This window comes from Cynoglossus semilaevis, chromosome 14 (genome assembly GCF_000523025.1).
Source record: "Cynoglossus semilaevis isolate Cse_v1.0 chromosome 14, Cse_v1.0, whole genome shotgun sequence".
Lineage (NCBI taxonomy): Eukaryota > Metazoa > Chordata > Actinopteri > Pleuronectiformes > Cynoglossidae > Cynoglossus > Cynoglossus semilaevis.
In genome coordinates this window covers 15,257,334-15,279,372 of record NC_024320.1, presented here as the reverse complement: position 1 = coordinate 15,279,372, position 22,039 = coordinate 15,257,334, and the positions used below count along the sequence as shown (strand labels likewise).

General features: G+C 40.1%; 1 protein-coding gene across 2 annotated transcripts in view; it reads left to right on the top strand.

The window, feature by feature from the left end:
* prkx (protein kinase X-linked) overlaps nucleotides 1–11,602 on the top strand; it is an 87,963-nt gene extending 76,361 nt beyond the window's left edge. For both annotated transcript variants that reach the window (XM_025062312.1, XM_025062311.1), the window contains 4 exons: nucleotides 1,633–1,728; nucleotides 3,963–4,020; nucleotides 6,551–6,628; nucleotides 9,027–11,602. In XM_025062312.1, the coding sequence (XP_024918080.1) occupies nucleotides 1,633–1,728; nucleotides 3,963–4,020; nucleotides 6,551–6,628; nucleotides 9,027–9,152 (358 nt within the window). In that variant the 3' untranslated portion in view covers nucleotides 9,153–11,602. The remainder of the gene's footprint in view (nucleotides 1–1,632; nucleotides 1,729–3,962; nucleotides 4,021–6,550; nucleotides 6,629–9,026) is intronic.
* Nucleotides 11,603–22,039: the final 10,437 nt, after the last annotated feature.

Here is a 22,039-nt window from a genome sequence, read left to right as displayed (position 1 = left end):
TGAAAGGTCACCTGTGTGTGGGAGCGGCCTTCCTTCATCGCTCCATCTATTTTCACTGTTCTCTGCTCTGTGTGGCTTTGCATTAGTCTTCAGGATGTGACCTTTTCCCAGCATTCATCATGACAACCCGTTAACGTTTGCAGTCCCAGGTTTACACCGGATATTTTAAACATAGCATAATGTAAATCTAAAAATGTTAAAGGTTATGGTGTTTTTAAAATGTTGTCATTTGAGGTACAGACACAAAGTAACTATTAATGGTTCAGTTTATCAGTTGGGGAAAAGTCAGTATTGTTTTACTTTGGTGTTTAAAATCGTATTCATAAGTATTGCTTATTGACACAAAAGTACCAGCCTGAAGCAGCAGCGATAGATTGGTGTCCACCTGATCCAAGCAAGCTTTAAAAAAAAATGCTGATTTAAACATTGGACTTCACTGCAAACGGAGACTTATCAGAAATCCATGCTTTCCGGTGTAAAAAGCCATTCCATGATAGTCAGCACTGAATATCCCTTTAAAATATCAGCATTAAGCTTACGCATGTATTTAAACTTAAGAGTTTATTATATGCTGTTGTCAGGTGTAATTTGCTGGACATTTTTTTTACCAATAGATCACTAGAGCCGGCTCGGGCGTCAGCAAAAATCAACAGGAAGTTGGCAGTAATGCTGTTAATGTGGTTACAGTTCCTATAACTCATACAATGGGTGGCATATGTGGCCAAAGACCAAAATTTGTTGTCGTGTAAATTTATAGCATGCCTCATTCTTTTAACAGACTCTCATTTGATATTAAGGTTAATAGCAGTGCAGTTTGTACTCTGTTTTATTATAGTCTTTTTTTTCTGGGCAGATAATAAATTCCAAGCAATTACTCAGAGGCAACACATTTCCACCATAAATCACTCCTGTGTTTGCCTAATTTATTAGTATTTTTTACATACTATGCCTGCTTTTCCAAAAACCATCACTTACCGGCAGAAATAAATATTTCTCACTCCCCGTTTTGCTGTACTGACCCAGATTTTCCAGCAGTGACTGCATTCGTTTTTTTTGTGGAGGGACATCAGGGGGGACACACTTATAGTTCCAGCCTGCAGTGAGCAAAACCCTTATCCAATAGTTAACTGGTCACAGAGTTTCTTTCTTACTGGTGTGTGACAAACGTGTTTGATTATGCTCTGGTCCCATTATGTAATTTGTGGCTAATGACTTGTCCAGGCTGAGAAATAGAGAGAGAAAACAGTGGAGCTGGGGAAGTTGTTAGTGGAGTGGAGCTGCAGAAGGTCTCCAGGTGGTAGAATTACACACACACACTCACACACTAACACGTACACACACACACACAGACAGACACAAACAGAGTGGTTTAAAAAAATAGCTGTAAACAAAGAGTGTTCTGTCCATTACTGAAAGTTTTCATGCTGTTCACCTCACCACATGTTCCTTCACCTTTTGTTCAAAATGGTTTTCTTGATGATGCCTGCATGTCCTTACCTGCTTCTTGCATCACACTGTTTATACACAGAGCACAGATCGAGTTTGCACATCCTGTGTGTGTTAGTGTGTGCGTGTGTGTGTGCAGGCAGCTGCTAGGAGACCGGCTGAAGTTGACAGTATATTTCTCCACAGGTACCCTCCATTCTTTGATGACAACCCATTTGGAATCTACCAGAAGATCCTAGCTGGAAAACTGGAATTCCCACGCCATCTGGATTTCTATGTCAAGTATGTGCCAGAGAGCAGACACTGTAGCATCCTGTATGTCCCTGCATGCACCTAGGAAGGGACACAGCGCTTTCATTCACAGACACAGACGTATTAATGTTTAATACCCATAAAAATGAGAAAAAAAAGTCTAGAAAGGAGGATTGTGTTCCACTTTACAACATTATAAACTATGGAGGAACCCTGGTCATTTAGCCAGTCGAATCCATCTGAAGATGAAAGGTTCACGAAGAAAACTGTAGGCGGTTTCCCCAGCAGCATCTCCTGCAGGGCTCAGACAAACAGGGAGTAGAGACGTGACCCAGGCTGACCCTTGGCATCAATGTCTTGTAAGGAATTAGTCATACAATTGTCTCCTCGTTAAGGAGTGGTTGCAGATGTGTTGACACAGCATTGACCTGACCTTAGGCTACCAACACTTATTACTCATTTACTCCTCTGCTCTCTGTGGGGGGCAGGAGGCTCGACATTGTTATGTTTCCAGGGGGTTAGACACAAATGATAAGAATGAGTTACAGTGATGTGTCACCAGACTGAGTAGAGCTGTGTTGTGTTAGAAATGTAAAAAGGTTTAAAAACTGCAATGAAATTAGATTGTGTCTGGTGCTGCTTTTTTGGGCCTTGTTGTTTAAGTATAAATAATGCATTTAATTTCCTCCAGTGTCTGAACAGACCACTGGGGGAACACTCTCCAGTGGATCTGTACCAGACAGGAGGAAGACTTATGTAACGTATTTACTTAAATACCAAATTTATTTGTTTATTTAATATCAGTCATCAAATTAAAATGACAAATATAAAGTATCAAGGTTGGAACTGTTTGCTCAGTTAGGGAAGCCATAGCAGAAACTGAGGACAGTCAACTGAATAACTCTCTGTATAAAGTCTACAACATCCTTAGTGTAGTGGATATCAATGAAATCCAAAGATCTTAATAGGCCTCCAGTTTGGCCTGAAGATGCAGCACAACTCAGCGTTACTACAGTCCAGCTTTTATCCAAGGACATTTTGCTAAACCAAGACCACCAAGTAATCAATCTTAAATGATAACTTTCTCCATTTTGAAAATGCTTAATTCACTGCACCAAAAAAACTCAGCTAATGTTTAACACAGAGGTTTTCATAATTCACTGCTGCTTACGTGAGTTGATGAAAATGACTTTTACATTCTGTGGATATATTTTCAATAGTGATAAAACTCTTCAAACCAAACAGCACCTGAAAGATACAAACTCAGGAACTCAGTTTACTTCTTTAGCTGAAGAAAAGAATCATAAATAAATTCTACAAAAAGGAAATGAAAACATCACATTAAAAAGTGTTTAGACCTAAAAGGAGGACATGTTATAAAGAAAACCTTTAGCATTTAAAAAAAAAAAGAAAATTATTTGTCACAGTACTCCTTGACTTATCCTCACATGGACCATCTCTGGTTTTCCATCTGTGCTGCTTTTATTCCTTCATGTTCCTACAAGACATTAGTCCTAAGCAGGAGTCTCAAACTCCGGGCCGTAGTCTTTGGTTGGAGAAGGTCCTCTCGTCTGACAGGGAGGAGCATCAGTGTTTCAGCAGCAGGCCAGCAGCTGTGTTTTGGTACAGACGTGCCTTCACAGTAAAATGTTTAGATCATAACATTTGTCCTGACATTTGATTTTCATTGGTGTTTTTATACATGGGATGTGGTTTGTGCGGCGCCGGCCAACTTGCTGGCTATGTTTTAATTTTTGGGAACAGGATGCATTGTGATTCACTGTCTGCAAAGGTCACTGACCTCCAGCTGCTGCTGGGGGGATGCCATTAAGCCGAAATTTAAACCTGCAGTGTGTGATTTGTGTAATAAAAGCAAATACTCATTAAAAAGAGTTGAGCTGAGCCAATCTAATTTTTACTGTATAATAAACAAGAAAATAATGAAAGAAACATGTAAAATTAAATGGGTAAAGGCAGATTAAACAAAACACCCTCGATATTAAAGAATGAGTCATAACTGGAGATCACCTTAATTAAATGTTCCATTTGTAAATACACACTGCATTATCAAAAAACTAAACAGTTTTCTTTAGGTGGAAACATTTAAATGGATCACGCTGATTGACAGTTTTAAATCTGACATCACTCAGGGACTTGTCTTCAAAGGATGAAACATCTATCATGATCAGAAAAACACTTTTATCAGATGTTGACTCCAACAGTTTGGAATTAATGACTTTTTTTTTTTTTTTTTGTCTTTTTAGGGATCTCATCAAGAAATTTCTGGTCATTGACCGTGCCAGACGACTCGGAAACATGAAGGTGAGTCAGTTGAACTCACGTTCTCTCTCTTTCAGTCACACGGCAGCTCCCTTCAATTTCTTCTATGAGTCGGTGAGAATCAGACCTAAGAACAGAATTCTGTTTCCGGAGCCGGCATGAACCAGACCATGATTCATGATTCTGGAGCAATATTTTCCAAATCATTGCTCAAATAGACTGATCAAATTGAACATTAGAATGTTATTAAAAAAAGAAGATACTGATAACAGTCTGGCTTTTCTGATTCAGGGACAGAGAGATTCAAAGATGCAGACAGTCAACAATGACTGAACTTTTCAATGCTTGCCCTGAGGCAGAGAATATACTTTAATTCACAAAGCATGACTTTAAGAGATATTTCAATGACTTGACTGAATTGTTAGTCTTTTTCAGGAAAGTTAAGCTAAGACTGAATTTCATTTGTTTTAACTGGTGAAACTTTTCTAAACTTCAAATCTTCCTTAATGGCCAGATTTAAAAAGGAATGATACTTGTTTTAGAGTTGTATTTGAGTTTTTCCGTGGTTTATGAATACACACAGTCCCCAAACGTCCTGCAACAAGAACCATAAAGACATTTCAAAAACACGCCATAAAAAGACAGTTGAAAAAAATGGTTAATCTAACTTTTGGGGCCAGCAGTGAATTCACTTGTCATGTGTGCTGTAACATAATATATTCCTCACCTTCCTTATAGATTATGGTGTGCAGGTATATTTTATAAGAGCGGTCACGACTTGGTTAGGCCCAAGTCCGCATCTGTCCAAGGACCTTGTTGGGCCTGTGCAAAAACATAAGTCCAACATAAGGTTCTAGCCAACTCAGCTTGTAGAAATGTTGTGAGCTGGAGCGAAAGCTTGAGTCTTTGGTTTTCTAGTTCAGTTTTTCCAAAACTTTTTTGAGCCAAGACACGTATTGTACATAAATCTCATAGTGCACCAGGAAAAAGTCTTAAAAGATTATTCAATTATATACAATAATCTTCTAGATTTACTCAGAAATTACTCGGTATAAAACATGTGCCTGTTTAGTTGAACACAGCACTAATACTAGTCAGAGGAATTGAAGAAATACATAAAGATCTTCAAGAGCTCTCATGTCTCTCTTTTCTAGTTTTTATAGCCATTTGCAGTAAAAGTTTTCAGACCATCTAAGTTAATTTAAATAATTTTCCTAATGATGTAACATGGTAAATGAATGAGTTACAGCTCAGTGGTTGGCGGTGGAATCACTGGTTAGTTTAGCCAACAAGATAAGGAAACTTGACATAAATCTGATGTTGTTGAGCAGTGAGCAGCAGCCCTGATGTAAGATTAATCCATTTTCCTTACACAAGAGATGTTTCCTAACATATCGAGTGTTGCGACAGGTAAGGTAGGCATTAAGTAAAGCATAAGGTTAAATCAGGGATGATGGGCAAGCTAAAACAACATTGGATTATTTAGAGATAATCTTGAGATTACTAGCATTGTTTGTCAAAATTGTCTCTCAGTTAAATACATACATAATATCATTTTGAGTCAAAGTGCAACATGACATTAGAAACGTTTCTTCTTTAACCTCTGTTTGACCCCAGTAGTCCTGACTGAAGAGCTCTGTGTGCAATGAAGCTTTTCCAAAAACTAGATAATGTTGATCTTCCTTCAGCCCACACATTATGACAGCAAATAAACCAAACAAAAAAATCTACTTTGCCAAAATGAAACACAGAAGATGATTGGAATATTTAAAGATTCTCTCTCTCTCTCTCTCTCTCTCTCTCTCTCTCTCTCTCTCTCTCCTGATTAATATATCTTTGTGAACAGTGTGTGGATTTCTGTCTTCATCCACCAGCAGTTGCCATGTTCATTCTGATTTTAAAATAGGATGTTCTCCAAGTAAAACTCAATTATCCAAATGTTTATCAAATCCCAGTGATTAACTCCACGTAATCCCAGACAAGACATCATTGATTTGTGGCTGCTCTGCAGTCTCGCTGTCATGACAAGCTGAGATGAATGACTGATGCAAATGTTGATTACTATCAATGATGTAAAAAATTAAAAATGCCTCTTTTTTTGCTGCAAGCTCACTCAGATCAAGTGAGAGTTTCAACAACCAGAGGTTGTACCAGAGCAGAGGCTGTTCATGACAAACAAAACAGCTTTATTTGAAGCACACTGAGTTAAGAAGCGGTTGGCTGCCGTCCTTCAGCTGAACAATCGTGGCACTTTGACAGTTTAATTTAGCAGACGCTGATTTTTTTTTTAATTAACTATTATATTTAATGTTTTGACAGTTAAAATAAAAATGCAAAGTTAGTTTGCTTTTTAATATATCCTTTATGTGAGTTATAAAATTAAATTCCACTACAAATCTAAGCCCTCAGTGAGCTTTTTGTTTTGTACGTCTTTTTTGTAATCATTTATTCCACTGCCACCAATGTGATGTCGTTGGCATTAACTTTCACGGTTAAGTGATATTAAATAAATACTTTTTTCTGTTTTGAAATAACACATCCAATAAATGCCATGTTTTCTGTCATTCTGCAGAATGGAGCAGAGGACGTGAAGAAGCACCGCTGGTTCAAGACGATTGACTGGGAGGCTGTTCCTCAGAGGAAACTGAAGGTAAGAGATGTTTTTATGATGCTTTAATAGTCTAGCTCAGTTTTTTTAGTGTGGTTGTAAAATACATTTCAACGCAGAAACTGTGAGTCATCGTTATGTGACCGGAATATGAAGTAGACTTTCTTGATCAATCGCTCTTAACTCTCTAAATTCTTAGTGCTGCTCTCTAACACAATGTGTTTTTTTCTGAACTCATTGTCACTTAAGACACAGCTGTCTAAGTATGTCAAAAGTACCTGAGTATGACACTACACTCCAGTAGAACTGAGGAACTTGAATACGAGTGAAAATCCCGAAGACAAGCTCATTCATCATTCCCCTGCACATTATTCACGTCTCCACCTTCACCCCAGTGTGGATGCATTAGTTTTAGAAGTCGTTCAAACTTGCAAGTCCCACATGAAAGTGTTTGCACTGTTTAATAAACTTGATGGCGCAGCACTGTGATCACATCCTCTATGGTTTCTCCACGGCCCTGGCTCCTCCGCTGCTCACCCACAGTTGGCCGCCGTTCAGTTCCTTCTAAATGTGCTGACACCCAGAAGAGAGAGATTTAACGACAATTACAGGCTGAATCCTGAATACTTTACCAACAATAACTGTGCTCTGAGTTATGTCATCGCTGCCGGTGAAAAAGGCCTAACTTACAGTCCGTGCTGTGACCTTGTACAAACTTGTTTTCTGGATAGTGTTTCCACTGACAGCGGGCGTTTCGCTCACACTGCCAGGCAGCTGCTTTACACTGAATAGAGCAGCCTCCTGTCAGCATGGACGTGGGAAAGGACGTAACTCAACTTGTTAATGGTTTCCGCTTCATAAAACCTTCATATATGAAATCATCACTAAAATGTGTCACAGGGACTAAAACTGATTTGTGACCAAGACCAGAAATAGTCTTTGAAGTGTTGACATTTTTTCCACACTCTAGAGATAAATTTCCCATCAGTTGATAAATGGCTCCTTTCATGTACTTATTACATGTTTGTTTTTTAATCTAATTAATCACAAGGAAGCTGTCGATATTTTGCAGTTAATGATGATTAATCAGGATAAATCATAATCAAGATAAACCATTGATTTCAATATTCATATATATTTAAATATATATATTTAAATATGACATTATATACAGTATATGTGTGTATGTACATATATGTATATGTGTGTGTGTGTGTTGGAACAGAAATAGAAAATAACAGCAGATAGATGTATGTGTTTCACATCTGTTCTTGTTTGTGTCCAATTCAAATGATAACATTTTAATAAGGACAAATGTCTAGGAGATGGAATTATTAACATTTAGCTTTACATTGTTGGTTGATTTGAATCATAGCATACAGTGTATCTCCATGTGAAATGTCCATTGCAGGCTGTAAGCCACATTGACTCTTATTTCTTAGCTAGATACATTGAGGATCACTGTGTGCTGATCCAACCAATCAGACAGATCTGCTGACCAAGGCTGCGGCTAATCCAATGACAACATTCACATCAAACGGCCTTGAAGGCGTTTCCCTGATGCTAATAACCACAACATGTGATGAAAGCCAGACTTGTATGAATATTGTCATTACCTGGAGTTGAAAAGGTAGTGGGGGTTTAGCCTACAGTGGGTTTTGGTTGGTTATCTCACACCAGACACATAGTGTGTTTTCATCAATCATCTCTGGCTCACATTGTTCTGTCATCACCAAAACCATCTGTTTATTCAAGTGGTCTCTTTCTTCAATAGTAGGTTTTGAAGCAGAATCACCTGGAGGTCATTGAGCCTGTTTTTCTAACTTTATTAAAACATCTGTAATTGTTTTAAGTCAGTCTAAACTTGAATTTAAGTTTTTTACACTTCAAAAATCTGCTTTGAATCAAACTTTGCAAAAGTACTACTGTATTATTTAGAATGTGTTTGTTTGTTAAGAGTTTCTTGTTGTTGGGTAGAAGTGCTTCAGGGGACTGTGACCGTCCTGTACACCTACAATAGCACAGGGTAAAATCCTGACATTTCTTATGTATTTACAGAACTGAAGAAGAAATGACAAAATTCAAGTTGTGACTATTTTTAGTTGTGACTTTATCGGCTTTAGCCGTAATTGTTTAAACCGAAAAAAGAATCATTTAAATAATCCTCTCACTAGCCTAATCAGGGATAGAAGGGTAGTGTAATATTTTTTTTTTCCTAAGACAGTAAGGGCATCACTTTATTTGCCAGACTTTAGGCCTCTGCCTATTTTCTTGTGATGTGATTGAAATTCCCACTAGAGATTGGTTGCTTTTTCCCCAGGACAGAAAAGGCATCACTGGCAGTTTTTGGTTGTTTATATTTAAGCACAACAATCTTCGGTTGTCAATGGCTGCTACGTCCTGCATGCTAACATTTTCTCACTCTTCTCTTTCCCCACAGCCTCCCATTGTTCCCAAAGTTTCCCATGAGGGTGACACCTCCAATTTTGATGTTTACCCTGAAGACGACTGGAAGAAGGACCCTCCTGTGCCTCAGAAGGACTTAGAGCTCTTCAAGAACTTCTGATCGGTCAACCTGCTTTTTATTTATTCATGACTCAGTCTTTTGACGTTGTACTGTTACTGGTACTAGGATGGAGAAAGGAAGTACGCAGATTTATAGGGACGTAAGGATATTGTCAGTCTCAGAACTTAAGTGACTCCATACCTCCATAAACATGTGATGGGATCAAACGTGTAGAAGCCTGAAGTTTAGTAAATATCACAACACTGTATTGAATATCGTACCATAGACGCGAAACTTCAGTATTATTGTATTTTAACATGTAATATCCTTACATCCCTACAAATGAATCCAAGAAGGGAGTCACGTTTGAAAGTTTTAAACTCCAAATAATGCTGTGACCTGTATCATATTAGATTTGATTTTTTATTTGATTATTTAACTAAAGCCAGTTTTATTATCAAGATTTTTAAATATTATTTCTCTGAGCCAGCTCATATGCAAAAAAGATGTGGTTCCTTCGAAACCAAAAGACTGTTAATTTCTATGTTCAAACGAGAGAATAATCAGGTCTGTTTTTTATACTGGCATTGTTTTGTATTTTCTCTCCTTTTTCAACAGATTTTGTTTATGGTCAGTCGTGTCCGATGTGACAACACACTGCAGCTGTCAGATGGCCAGTTTAGATGCTTGCTTTGATAATGCATAACTAATAGCACTTGTTAAAGGTGCCTTACGTCACGGTTCTATATGTGCATGCCATGTTGGTGCGTTGAGCCATTACCACGCTAATCAAAGTAAATTTACATTTTTGGATATATCTTCATGTCAGTGACAGTCTGATGAAGTGGAGGGTTAGTAAGTTAAGATTTACACAAATTAGAGAAGAAAAACGTCAAAATGTGCAATTCTTTGTGTTATTGTGTTATGGCTCTGTGTCAACGCTGACTTCATCATTTAGCACGCCATCCATCCTTTAGTTCATGGAGTCCAGAGCGTTGTGAAGTTTCCCCTCAAAACTGTTGGAATCTTTGTTTAGTTCATATTGTCAGCGTTGTAGTCAGGCATTCCAGGCCCTAAATTTCCCAGAGGCGTTCTGGTGCCCAGGGGTAGAACCAGGAAGCATGGAAGAACTGACATATCTTTAGTGTTTTTGGGAAGTTAGCTACTATCAAATAGTGATAGGTGGAAGTAGAGGGTTTCTGAGCATCCATGCTGAGACCACTGATCATGTGACAAAACCTGAAAGGGTAGTGCAAAATAAGATGGCATAAAGCAACCAATATACATTGAAACAGCAACGCTAGGTGTGTTTAAAAACTTTAATCCTTTAGGTCCCACCAAATTAACAAATGATGTTATTGTAAAAACCAATGCAGAAATTAAAAATGTCTTCCTCCAAGCGTAACTTTATATTGATGCCGTTGGGAACATCACAGCTTTTACAACATTGCTGAGCTCTTGTACTGTATATATGAGTCAGTTTAACTGATTTACCGTTTTATAAATATTACTAATTAGTACTGGTATTCAGCCGCTACGAGTTCGGTACTTTACCTTTTGCTTTCTTCATATGCGATTCTTCGTGTTCTGTGTAAAAAATCTGACAAATACAATAGTTTATCAACATCAGTCTTCTGTGTTAAAAACCAGTCTACATGACCTTAAAGTGTAGTGATGCTTAATTCAGAGGTGTTTCAAATTGGTTTTAATGCCTCTGTGCCTGCACAGGCGGAGCAAACACAACTGACTGCTCACTTCGGTTCAGTGCTACAGCAGATCTGTCCATATATATATATGTTTATATATACATATATAAATATACAGTATATCTCAAGGCTTTAGAGCATGACTTTAAGAGCTACATCCCAGTCATCCAAGTCAGTATTCAACTTCATTCAACAGTCATTGAATCAAGTCGTTAATATTTATCCAATTTACTTCACACATTTACCACCCTTTAAAATGAGCTGTTCTGTTTGTTGCCTCTAATAACGACTGTTAAGGTGGAATGTGTTTGAGTTTCAGGTGCTAACATGTCTTTGCTGAAGCCACAGCAGCAGCATGTCCACCATCAGAGTGGACAATGGGGGACACTGGGTCACCCTGCTGCTCTGTCATTACACAGACCAACACTGTACGTGTAGCTGCATGCATTTAAGCTAGAGCAGAGTGTATGACCTGAATATGCACACTTAAATTTCAGAGTCTTATATACTGTGGTTTATGTCAGCAAGTTTTAATCAAGTCATGTATTTACACAATATTACCAAGTACTACAATGTGACTGTTTTATCTGAGTGGCCAGTTCACCTCAACATTGGAGTTGGTTATTTTTGCTTTACCAGTGGAAACAGTGAGGAGTTGACATTTGTCTTCTTCCAATCATTGCAGTTCATTGTCTTTGTCATATTTGACGCAGAGCTGATAAAGTGAGATCAGTGGAACAGCTGTCTGCCATGTACTGTCAGCACTGTCGGATTTTTACAAGAGTAAACACTTGGAAAACTAAAGTGTTGTCACATGTTTTTTTTTTTCATGACGGCTCGAGAGTGTTCAGCCCAAACCCAGTCTACCTGGGTCATGTGATTTTACTTGTTGTCAAAACATCATGTCGGATTAAAGTGACTCATCAGGAGCTCGTCCAAGAACTACTTCAGGTACTAACTCGGTTGTTCAAACTGAGCTCTGATGTCGACTCAAGGACTTGTAAGTTTATCCTCTTAACTGTGACTTACTTTATGTTGTTGCTGCTTTGCATTTTGTAGAACCAACTTTTTTGGCCGATTCAACAGATTTTCCGGGAATCCCAGAGTCAGTTGTTCTAGTGGACTCAATAGTTACATGACTGCCGCATAACAACAATCTATGTTTCTTTAAAAATGGTTAAGAATCATCTTTTAAAACCACTAGTTTGTATGTAATTGAAATGAAAATGACTACACCTGCACAGGGGGGAAAATGTTAGGACGTCGCTGGTTCGATTCCTGGTCAAACTTTCTGTAGTTTGCATGTTTTGCCTGTGATGCATCGCTGACATCTACAGTAACTGATTATATGCTGTGTGGTCATATGGCTGTTGAAGCACATTGGACCACAGCAGGACTGTAGACGTTCGTTGGGCACACAGTCTAATTGGAATTATCATTTTAACTTCAAACACAGCTGCCGCCGTCTTAGCTCCTCTGTGTCTGCAGCCTGTCATCCATTCATTGTTGGTTTCCAGAGCAACAGAGACTTCAATTTCTCCAAAAGGCATTTAGTAAGTCACTAACTTGTGTTTAACTAAGTGCATGTTTCCTGGTAACTGCTCTGACCACACAGTTGATCTGCATGTGGTCGGGCTGGAAATTGTGAGTAACCAGGATTGTTCGCAGGTTACCACATGATTCCATGTAGGAGCTGCCAGTGTGAGGCAGTCCCTGATGCTACTCAACCCTTGAGTTCTGATATGCAGATGGTTAGAATTAACAAGTTTCCTAGTAAGTCTTGCTTTTTAAAAAATGAAAACGGGGTATTCTTGGTTGTTCTTTGGTTTCCCACACTTTGAAGCCTCAGAAGCCTTCCAGCAAAGGCGTGACTCTGTTCCCAGAAGCTGTTCTTATCTGTACATCTTCACACTTAATCCTTTCAAAAGTATGGATTATGTCAATATCTCCGGGCTTTAATTTCTCCTCTCTTTATCTGAAGCGGGGGCTATAAGAGCAGATCTGGTGCTAACAGGATTTACACAGTGTTTGACGTAGGGTTATTATGTTTACAGTGGAAAAGTGAGTCATGTTTTTGTCTGGAGTCCAGGTTAGCCCCGCTCCTGAAGTGATGACAGTCGGGGTCGGAGCTTCACGGCTCGGCAGACGACTAACGAAGGCCTCGTGAAGTGCTTTCAAGGTGATTCTGGTGGAATGACGGCAGCAGAGCGCTGACCTCTGAAAATGTTGGAAATGAAGAGGTAATAAAATAAAAGCACATCCTGGTTCAGTTAGAGAAACCTTCGGTTACAACAAATCATCAGTCTTACTCACACCGTATCCTCTATCTTTTCTGGAAAAAAAAAAACAACACATTTTTCCTTTGCTGTGCAGTTCATCTGTTTTTCGGTGGAAGAACAGTAATTTATCATAATAAATATCACACCGGCTTTGTTCTCCTGAAGTCACGTGATAGAACAGACTTTTTTTTTTGTTCAGTTCATAGTTTCAGATATAATGACGCAGGGTCCCGATCACCAAAATTAGATAAGCTCCAGGTTTATGAGCTGGAAAAAAACACCCAAAGATTGGAAAAAGACCTGGGATGATGTGAAACAGATCCTTAATGGATCATAAAAGAGACGGAATACTTGGATGTAGGATTTGGTTGCACCTTGTGGCTACAGGCTGCAAAAACCCAGTACCTGCTTAACACTTTCCATACCGTACTTCAGGGCTATAAAACAACTGGTTCTTGGAATTGATGCTTCGAACCTTGTGACTAGTGCACGTATTGCTAACAATCAACTATGTATACTGTATGGCTAACGATTAGCATTACATGAAAAACAAATAGAAGAATTTTCTTTCACATTTTTTAGGACGGACAGGATGGGACACTGAGGTCGAATCAAATTTTATTGGATTTTATGTTTTTTTTTATCCTGTCTTCTCTTCCAGAAGAATTTTTTTTCTTTTTTCCTTACACAACCCTACCTGGAATTTGGGGACTCAGTGGTATTGAACCCAGAACCTCCTAGTGTCAGATGCGTCCTCCCACTCCACCACTCTACCCTCTACTTTATTTTCTTCTTTTTTTGTTTGATTAGTAAAAAAAATAAAAAAAGGTCATTTACCTCCGACCCCCGGCCGTCTGATTCCTCCCAGCGTTTGTCAGCGAGTGTCACGTCTACTCACAGCCCTGTGAAAGTAGCATCTCTCCTCAGTCAATCAATAAACTCATTTTCAAAGTCTTTGTTTGGAGGAACGACACGTTAACTGGTTGACCTGAGTTTGTGACATTAAAAAAAAAAAAAGACAGCCATGTGAGCGCCCTAGCTGAAGTCACAGCCCTGTCTGGTTAGTGCTTTCATGTGCCGTCTCTACGTGAAACCCCACCCGGCCAAACAACAGGGAGCGTTTGTTTACCTGCCCTCTAATAACAAGCCTGCTCCCAGGTCACGTCCACTGCAGCCACCTGCGTGTCTCCTCCTCCCTGAAGAACGAGGGTGCCTCCCTCCACCTCACTATCATCACCTTCAGCCCCATGTTTGTCCTGCTGAGCTGAGAGGAAAATCAAACTGTGGAGCAGTTACTTTCAGATTCACTGGGTGTGTGCGTTTAAATGGATCCCTGAAAGTGTGCCACCTCTTAAAACATTAATCACAGAGGGTAAATTTACTGCTTCGCTCTTGGCGCTGCAGAAACAATATGGAGGCGTCCTGATGGATCTTCCTTAATCTGCGTTAATTACAAAGCACGGGCTGTTGGAACAAAGCGTGATTCACTTTAATTAGAGACGAGGCACATCGCGCTCTCCGACAGCCCGGGGTCAGGACTCCATTAACATCACCTGCAGCATCGCACACGCCCGTGCACGCAAACACCCACGTTCACAAGAAACAGATAAATCAAGCAGCTTGGAACGAAACACGGGCCAGAAATCACAGAGTTTAAACAATAGAAGCAAAATTATATATAAAAAAAAACTTTATAAGTGAATAAAAATGTCATCACAACTCACCTCTAACAGCAGAGAGTGAAGCAAAAGCTTAAAGTGACATCAGAACGTGTTACTAAAGTTCAAATGCATATCAATCCACAGAAACCTTAATTGAAAGTAAAATAAAAAACATTCAAATGACTCAAACGATGACAAGTAGCTAATACAAAATTATTACAACATTTACCTGTTTTATACTAACGTGACCTCGTTATAACATCACAAATTTCTAGCAACCCCAGAGACATTTTTTTCCCCCTAGAATTCGTTTTTGACCTGAGAGCGGACGCTGGCATGCATGTTGCCGCTGCTCTCCGGCCGTTTCCGGCCGTCTGTTTTTGTTTTATTTTATGTACAGTGTCCTTGAGTGACCTGAAAGGCGCTTTTCAAATAAAATGTATTATTATTATTATTATTATTATTATTATTATGTTTTTTATGCTGTGTTGCCAATACAAAGTAGCCAGGTTAGTGATGATTGAACGCAGACCAGAGGTTGGTAAAGTAAAAAGTAAAGTTTGGTCTGGTTCCACCGAGGACATTCAACAAAACTGTTTTAGTCAGATCTTTGTGTTTTCCTCTGTGTTTTGTTTTGACTGTAGGTTCAAAGGACACGAGAATGGGTCCTGTTTGTCTGTGTGTGTGTGTGTGTGTGTGTATGTGTGTCTGTGTGTGTGTGTGTACATCCATCAGCAGCACTGCTCAGCAGCTGTATGTGATTGAGGTTCTCCTCTCCGGTCCTTCAGTCTCTGGAGACTCACACAGTCAGCTCCTCACTCCTCCTCACTCCTCCTCACTCCTCCTCACTCCTCCTCACTCCTTCTCTCTCCACTTCCTATCTCAACCCTCTGGAGACGCTCTGAAGTGGCCATTAGGAGCCTAATCATCCAGACTTCATTCACTCAGCTCAGTCTTTCTGTGGATCTCGTATGTTTCTAGAAAGGTTTCATGTCAGGAATGCATTTCCAAATGAACCCTTCTCGCTTCTACAGATTTTCACATTAAAGCCACCTAACCTCTGACCCCGTACCATCCTCTGACATGCAGGCTAAAGGTTTTGGACGGACGTTCTCTCCTGTCAAGTGCGATGTCAGATTTTAGTGCAATTGAAAACATATTCCTGGCCCAGCAGGAAGGAAACATTAAACACAAGTTGACGGCTGTAAGACAAGAGAGAGGGAGACAGAGAGAGAGAGAGAGAGAACGAAGGGGGAGATTTGGGAGATTCATCATCCTGCCGGCCCAGGAACACGTCCAAACCCTGCTGCCTCCTTCACTTGGCTCCACATGAGCCCATGATTCATCCCTGACAGTTGCTGTGTCTCTCCACAAAGCTGCGCGTTCTTTCGGTCCAGTTTAATATTCAAAGACAATCCTTTCTTTGGTTCTGTTTGGTGTAGAACATCATTAGGACCAAAAAGTTCCACGGTGCCTGAGGGGGTGTTGCGGTTCCACTTTTTTGGAAAAGCCACGAAGGAACACGTCTGGTGATGTATGTCATATGTATGGACGCCGGAGGAGGCTCACTGGGCGGCTCGGAATTTTCACAGAGAACAGTGGGTTTTTATACGGGAACCTGAGGGACGGAGCGTCTGCAGGTCGGTCGGTCGGAGCCAAAACAATCTGTAGGCTGAACGCATCCGTGCAGACGCTGAGGGAAAACCTGTGTCCCAATAAAAAAAATTAAAAAAATCTAAAAAGTGTGCTTAAAAATGAGAGTCAGTTTTCAAGCATATAAAAAGGAAAATAATAAAAATACGAATTACTGCTGCATTGGCTCCATCAGCCAGGTTACTGTCGTCATCTCAGGATCGTAACTAAACACAGGCTCACGCAGCTTTGGTTCACCTGAAATAAAAACTGTTTTAACCAACGGCCAGCTGCTTCACTGACCATGGAGGAAAACTGTAGTTTTCAGCTGTAGAGGGTTTTACTGAGGCCTTTGTTCGGCACGTTCATGTTTACTACTTGGATTTTGAGGTTTTTCATTAAAAGATTAAAACCTTAAATAGAGACAGTAGTTGTTAAACAGTTCATGTTGGTGCAGCATCACATCACTGGCTTTCTCTGTGGACTCGGTGCAGGGAAACATCAACCATAGGGTCAAAAACACTTTATACAATATTTTTAAAAAATAATTTGCAACTACAAAAAAAAAACATACAAAATGACAAATTCGAAGAAGGTTTCTGTCAGAAGACGTTCTGTTGTTCTACTCCGAGACATGCAGCACGTTGACAGCTGAGTCTCAAACCAAACTCTCTCCCTTTGAGTAAATATAAAACAGCTGATCTTCAGCCATCAATTCAAGACATGACAGACACGAGGAGGAGGAGCGTCTGTAAAACCATTATTCCTGCCGCTGCAGTAAAGTCAGTTCAGCATCATTACAGATCTCTATGTTCCTGACCTGCAGCTCTTCCGTTCATGTGTTGTTGACCTTGATGGTAGCAGAGCCGATTGAAACCGAGTCTATCAACATGACATGCATTCTAACTGATACCAAGAGTAATTCACTGCTGTGTTTCATACTTCCGTCCATCACTTCCATCATTGCCTGTTACTGATTCTTTTTTTAGCTGTTTTTTAGCTGAAATACTGAAAAATGGCGACGCGTTCAACCCCAATCCTTCACTCCAGGATCCACGCCGACTCTCAGCGGGCTCTGAAACAGCCAGCAGCTCTGCAGCTCTGCAGCTCTGCGTCTTCACCCACTCTGACTTGAATGAGCAGATCTGGAAGGCTGAGTGTTATTCTCTGGAGACTCATCCTTCTGCTGATGGAGATAAACGGCCCTGGCAGAATATCTCCTGTTCCCATGTGAAGAAAACTAGTGTCTGGCGTGCGCCCAGGGGAGAGGATGCTGCCGAGGGAGAGAGCGAGAGAGAAGCTCCAGGGAGCAGGGGATTTACTGAATGGCTGGACACGTTCCTCTAGTCAGAAATTAAAGTCCCTGATACTGATAGCTCCTCAGAGAACATAAGGTGAGACGTTGTTAAAAAGTCTGGCTTATCTCTGTCGACCTGGCTCCCTGAGTGATGCATTCAGGCCTCCAGGAAAAAAGAACTGTATAAACCTAGTTTTCATGTGACTTCTCCTCTGCCATGAAGACCATTACTGAAACCACGCTGGAAACAGGTGGTCCCCGAGAAGTTGATGAAACTCTAGAGCTCACAGTTTTATTCCCATGAATATCTGTGCCATGATTCAACGGCCTGACTCAACACTGAGTAATCCACAGCTGATCTCCTTCTCTTCTGTCGGTCAGTGAAGGCTTCGTGATGATGCACGGTTTTAACGGAGCTCCCGAAACACTTCCAGACATGACAGACTTGTACAGTCTGATGGCACTCTGTGACTGAGCCTCAACATTATCAACAGATAATGAAGTAAATGTCACTAATAACCAAAGGAAAACACTGCTGATGTTAATCATTTCAGTGCATCTCGGAGACTTGAACTTTCACAGGAGACAGTCTCGAGTCAGAGCAGCGTCATCGAGTGCAGGGCAGTAAATAAGTCTGCAGTTGACAAGCTGACTGACACCATTACTGGACTGTGGGGAATGTAGACTGATTAATGTTGTTGAGGAGTTTGAGTGTAACTCTCAGTGAGTTCTCCAAGCTACAGCAGAATTCAGAGTTGTACTTTGCTTATTTTTCTTTACATTGATATAACCCTAACCCTAACCCATCATTTGGATTATGATGGGTTAGGGTTATTTCTCTTTCTGTTTCAGCAATGCACAGAAAGCTGATTTGTCTTTTAGTCGTGTTTATCTATTTATGATTATGATATACAGTATATGACAGCCCTGGACTAAGTCCTCTCCATATACATTATACTGGTACCAGATATCCAGATAATATATTTAGGTATATATATATATATAATCCTTCTATAAAGACTGTGCAAATTAACAGCTGAAACTAGATGAAGTACACCAACTGGTGGGTGTTGTATTATTTGGGGGGTATTTATTCTACCTCCATCACTTTGTTTCCTGTTTTCATTTGTATTGGTGCTTGTGTATCTTAATCCCTATTAAGTCCTGCTTCCTGAGTTTTGCCTTTTCTCTAATAACCTCCAGCTGTGTTGTATTAGTTTCCCCTCCACGGCAGTGATTGGAGGCCACTCCCTAATTAGTTTCACTTGTTTCTTCTCACAGCAGGTTTGAGATGCCTTTGCTCTCCACACTTGACCCAGTTTTACGGCCAAACATTTGTCAGTTCTGCCTATTCCTCTTTTTGTCTTTGGTGTAGCATCAATATAACAGTTGACATAGTGTTCTGATAAGTTCAGCTAAAAGCAAATTCAGAAATATATATTGAATATTATTTACAGTAATTACTTCTGTCTAATACATCCTACTGTTAACAAGAAAGTAAACTCAAAGTACCTAGCTCCATTGATTTTAGGATTTCCATATCTTGACCCCTCTGACCTTCAGTTCTGCATTAAGGATGTAGCTCTGAACGCTCCCTGAATTACAGTTGCAGCGAGTCCGGACTTGAACAGCAGGGTGTTCTGTTTAGTCCTGCAATGGAAGTAGCATCAACCTTGTTTTGTTTCAATCGTTTGATTCTTTTCTCCACACGGGTTCAAGATCTGGAAGGTTCTATTTTTAACTTCTAGAAACAATAGGATTGTGTAACATGGTATATAAAAACTTTTACAAAGCGTTTTAGTTTTATGGTCCAGCTGTGAGACCGTGACGTTAATATACCACAGGTGTTTGCTGACATCCATGAGAGGTTTCAGTGGAACAAAAACCCAACAGACTCACCAACCGGAGCAGTGGAAAAAACAGGTCAGTCATCAGTCATCGTCATCAGGAGTAAAATAACTGTTGCAAGTTTTTATCATTAAAAACACAAACATTGGCCTAACAAATAGGAATCAACTGGACCACAGTGACCTCCACTCCCCCCACCCCCCCGCAGGCCAAAAGTGTGTGTGTCCACACATGTGTTGGCATACGTGTGTGTGTTTGTGTGTTTAACGTGAACCCACTCCCATTCCTGTAATTAGTGAGTGCATTTAATGACAGACAGGCTCCCTAACAGCTGGCAGCCAGTCACAGTCTGACCTGCTGCTCCTCTGTCTCAGGTGGTTCTCTGTTAGCAGCTGCTTCGTGAGGCCGTTCTTTTTTTCTTCTCTGAGGTTGTCTGCAGAGTGTGAGCGCGGCTGCAGCCTTGCAGGCCGGTGGTGGATGCTGTATTCAAGCGAGTGAATCTTTTTGAAAGGTCCCAGAAACCTGTGTATACAGCCCCAGAGAAGCAGTAAGAAAGAATTCCTGCCGTAGACTCCAGCATGAGTGAGATAAGTGATTATACTGTAGACGACCTGTTTACTGTATCTAATGTAGTAGGAGTATCAAACTGGGAGTTATTGAGGTCACAAAGGAGACAAGAAATTGTTCAGTCTAACTTATGCCCCACTAAATTACAGTTTTCCATTTGTGAGGACCATTATTCAATAGTGATCAGGATTTCATTATCCTCTAGACAACAACAAAACATTGCCAAACATCCCACAAATAATGGTCACTACTTCAGCAGCTCAGTGTTCAAGTAAACCTAAATACATGGGGTCCACTGTGGTAAGATGCATTTAGGACGTACTGTAAAAACATCAGAATAATGTGACTCACACCTGGGAGCCAAAATGAAGGACAAAAAGTTCCCAAAAAAACAAAAACAAAATTGAAAGACAGTGAATGCAGCACAATATATGGAGTTAAACGCTGATTGTAAACAAAGCTGTATTAAGTGTATAGTGCTGCACGATGACGTAGTTGTCCGCCTCACATCAGCTGTGGAACGATGGAAGAAGACTTTCTTATTACATTAGTGGGAGGTTGCAAAGTAACCACGAAAAGCTCGACTGTTATGAACAGGAAGCCTCCTGTATGTTTGGTCAATGATGTTGTGGTCCAGACTCAGGTGTGTCTTTGTTGAGGAGGAGCTTCCAGGATGTCACTCAGTGTACTTGGTGAAATGCAGCCTTAAATCATTCCAGAACCTCATCACTCATTTGGTAACTTTAAGTTCTACTGCCACTCTTTTTACTTTCTGCAACCAACTTCTTCAAGTCTTCAAACTGCCCGCTGCCTGAACACCATTCTAAAGGGTTCTTATTTTTTGGCAAAGAACCCTCCGGAAACACTTTGTCTGTACACAGTAAGTGTACTTGATTGTCTGACTCACTGGATATAATTTAGTAGTTTATTATTTTAAATGGGTCATTTAACCATGTTTCTACAGCTACTAAGTATCATTATGCCTAAAATAGCAATATTGCATTTTGGTTCCCCCTTTTTGACAAAGAACTTATGACAATAATTGTAACCCTAACAAGTCAAACAAATAAAAATAAAGTTTTCAAATATATTCATGGCGGGGTGTATGGAGGAAAAACTGGGAAAGACTATGTGGATGAATGTTTGTTGGTTAAACACTTCAATCTGAGTATGATTGTTTGGCTCTGGAAGTGGGCTGCACTGTAACTATTACATTACATGTGAGTGGTAGCACACGCTGGCCCTGGAACCAGACCTTTATTGCCTTGTGCGGGTCTGTTTTGTGTTTCAGTGTGCATCTGTGAATGTGTTTGTGCGTGTGTGCTGCTTCTATGCACCATAGAAAATCATTGGTACTACCTCAAGGGGACATGAGAGCTGTACTTCCAAGTTCTATATCTCAGAGTGTGTGTTATTGATGCTCATGCTCAGCACAGGGACACACACAGAGCAGTCAGTACCGATTATTTTGATTTTCTCAAAGCAACACAGTCAGAGCTTTCAGACATGTTTGTCAGAATTTGACAAACGTCGTTTTAATTTGGAGTGAAGCAGGTGCAGATTTTTGTTTTTCAGTCAGCCCTGCAAGTTTGAGTGGCTCAAATCTGTCCTGGTTCTCAAATACTGAGTATTGTTGGGTAGTATTTGTGGACAAACAGAGTTGGCGTGCGTAATGGATGTCAATCAAACTGCTAATGTTTTGGTCAGTGCACTGTATTTTTGCCAACCTACAGTGCTGTATGTGCCAGATCTTGGCACATTCACATTCAAATCACATTCTGTCCAGGATACGTTCCGATCACTTCAGAGAGAAGATCTGAATAAACTAAAGGCAGCTCCTTAGCACAATCAGCAACAACACATTATTTTACATTAGAAAAATCCAATAGTGCAATAGTGCTCAAAAAATTGTCACAAAAATATATGCAATGAAATTTAGTCTCCTAGTTACAATTTA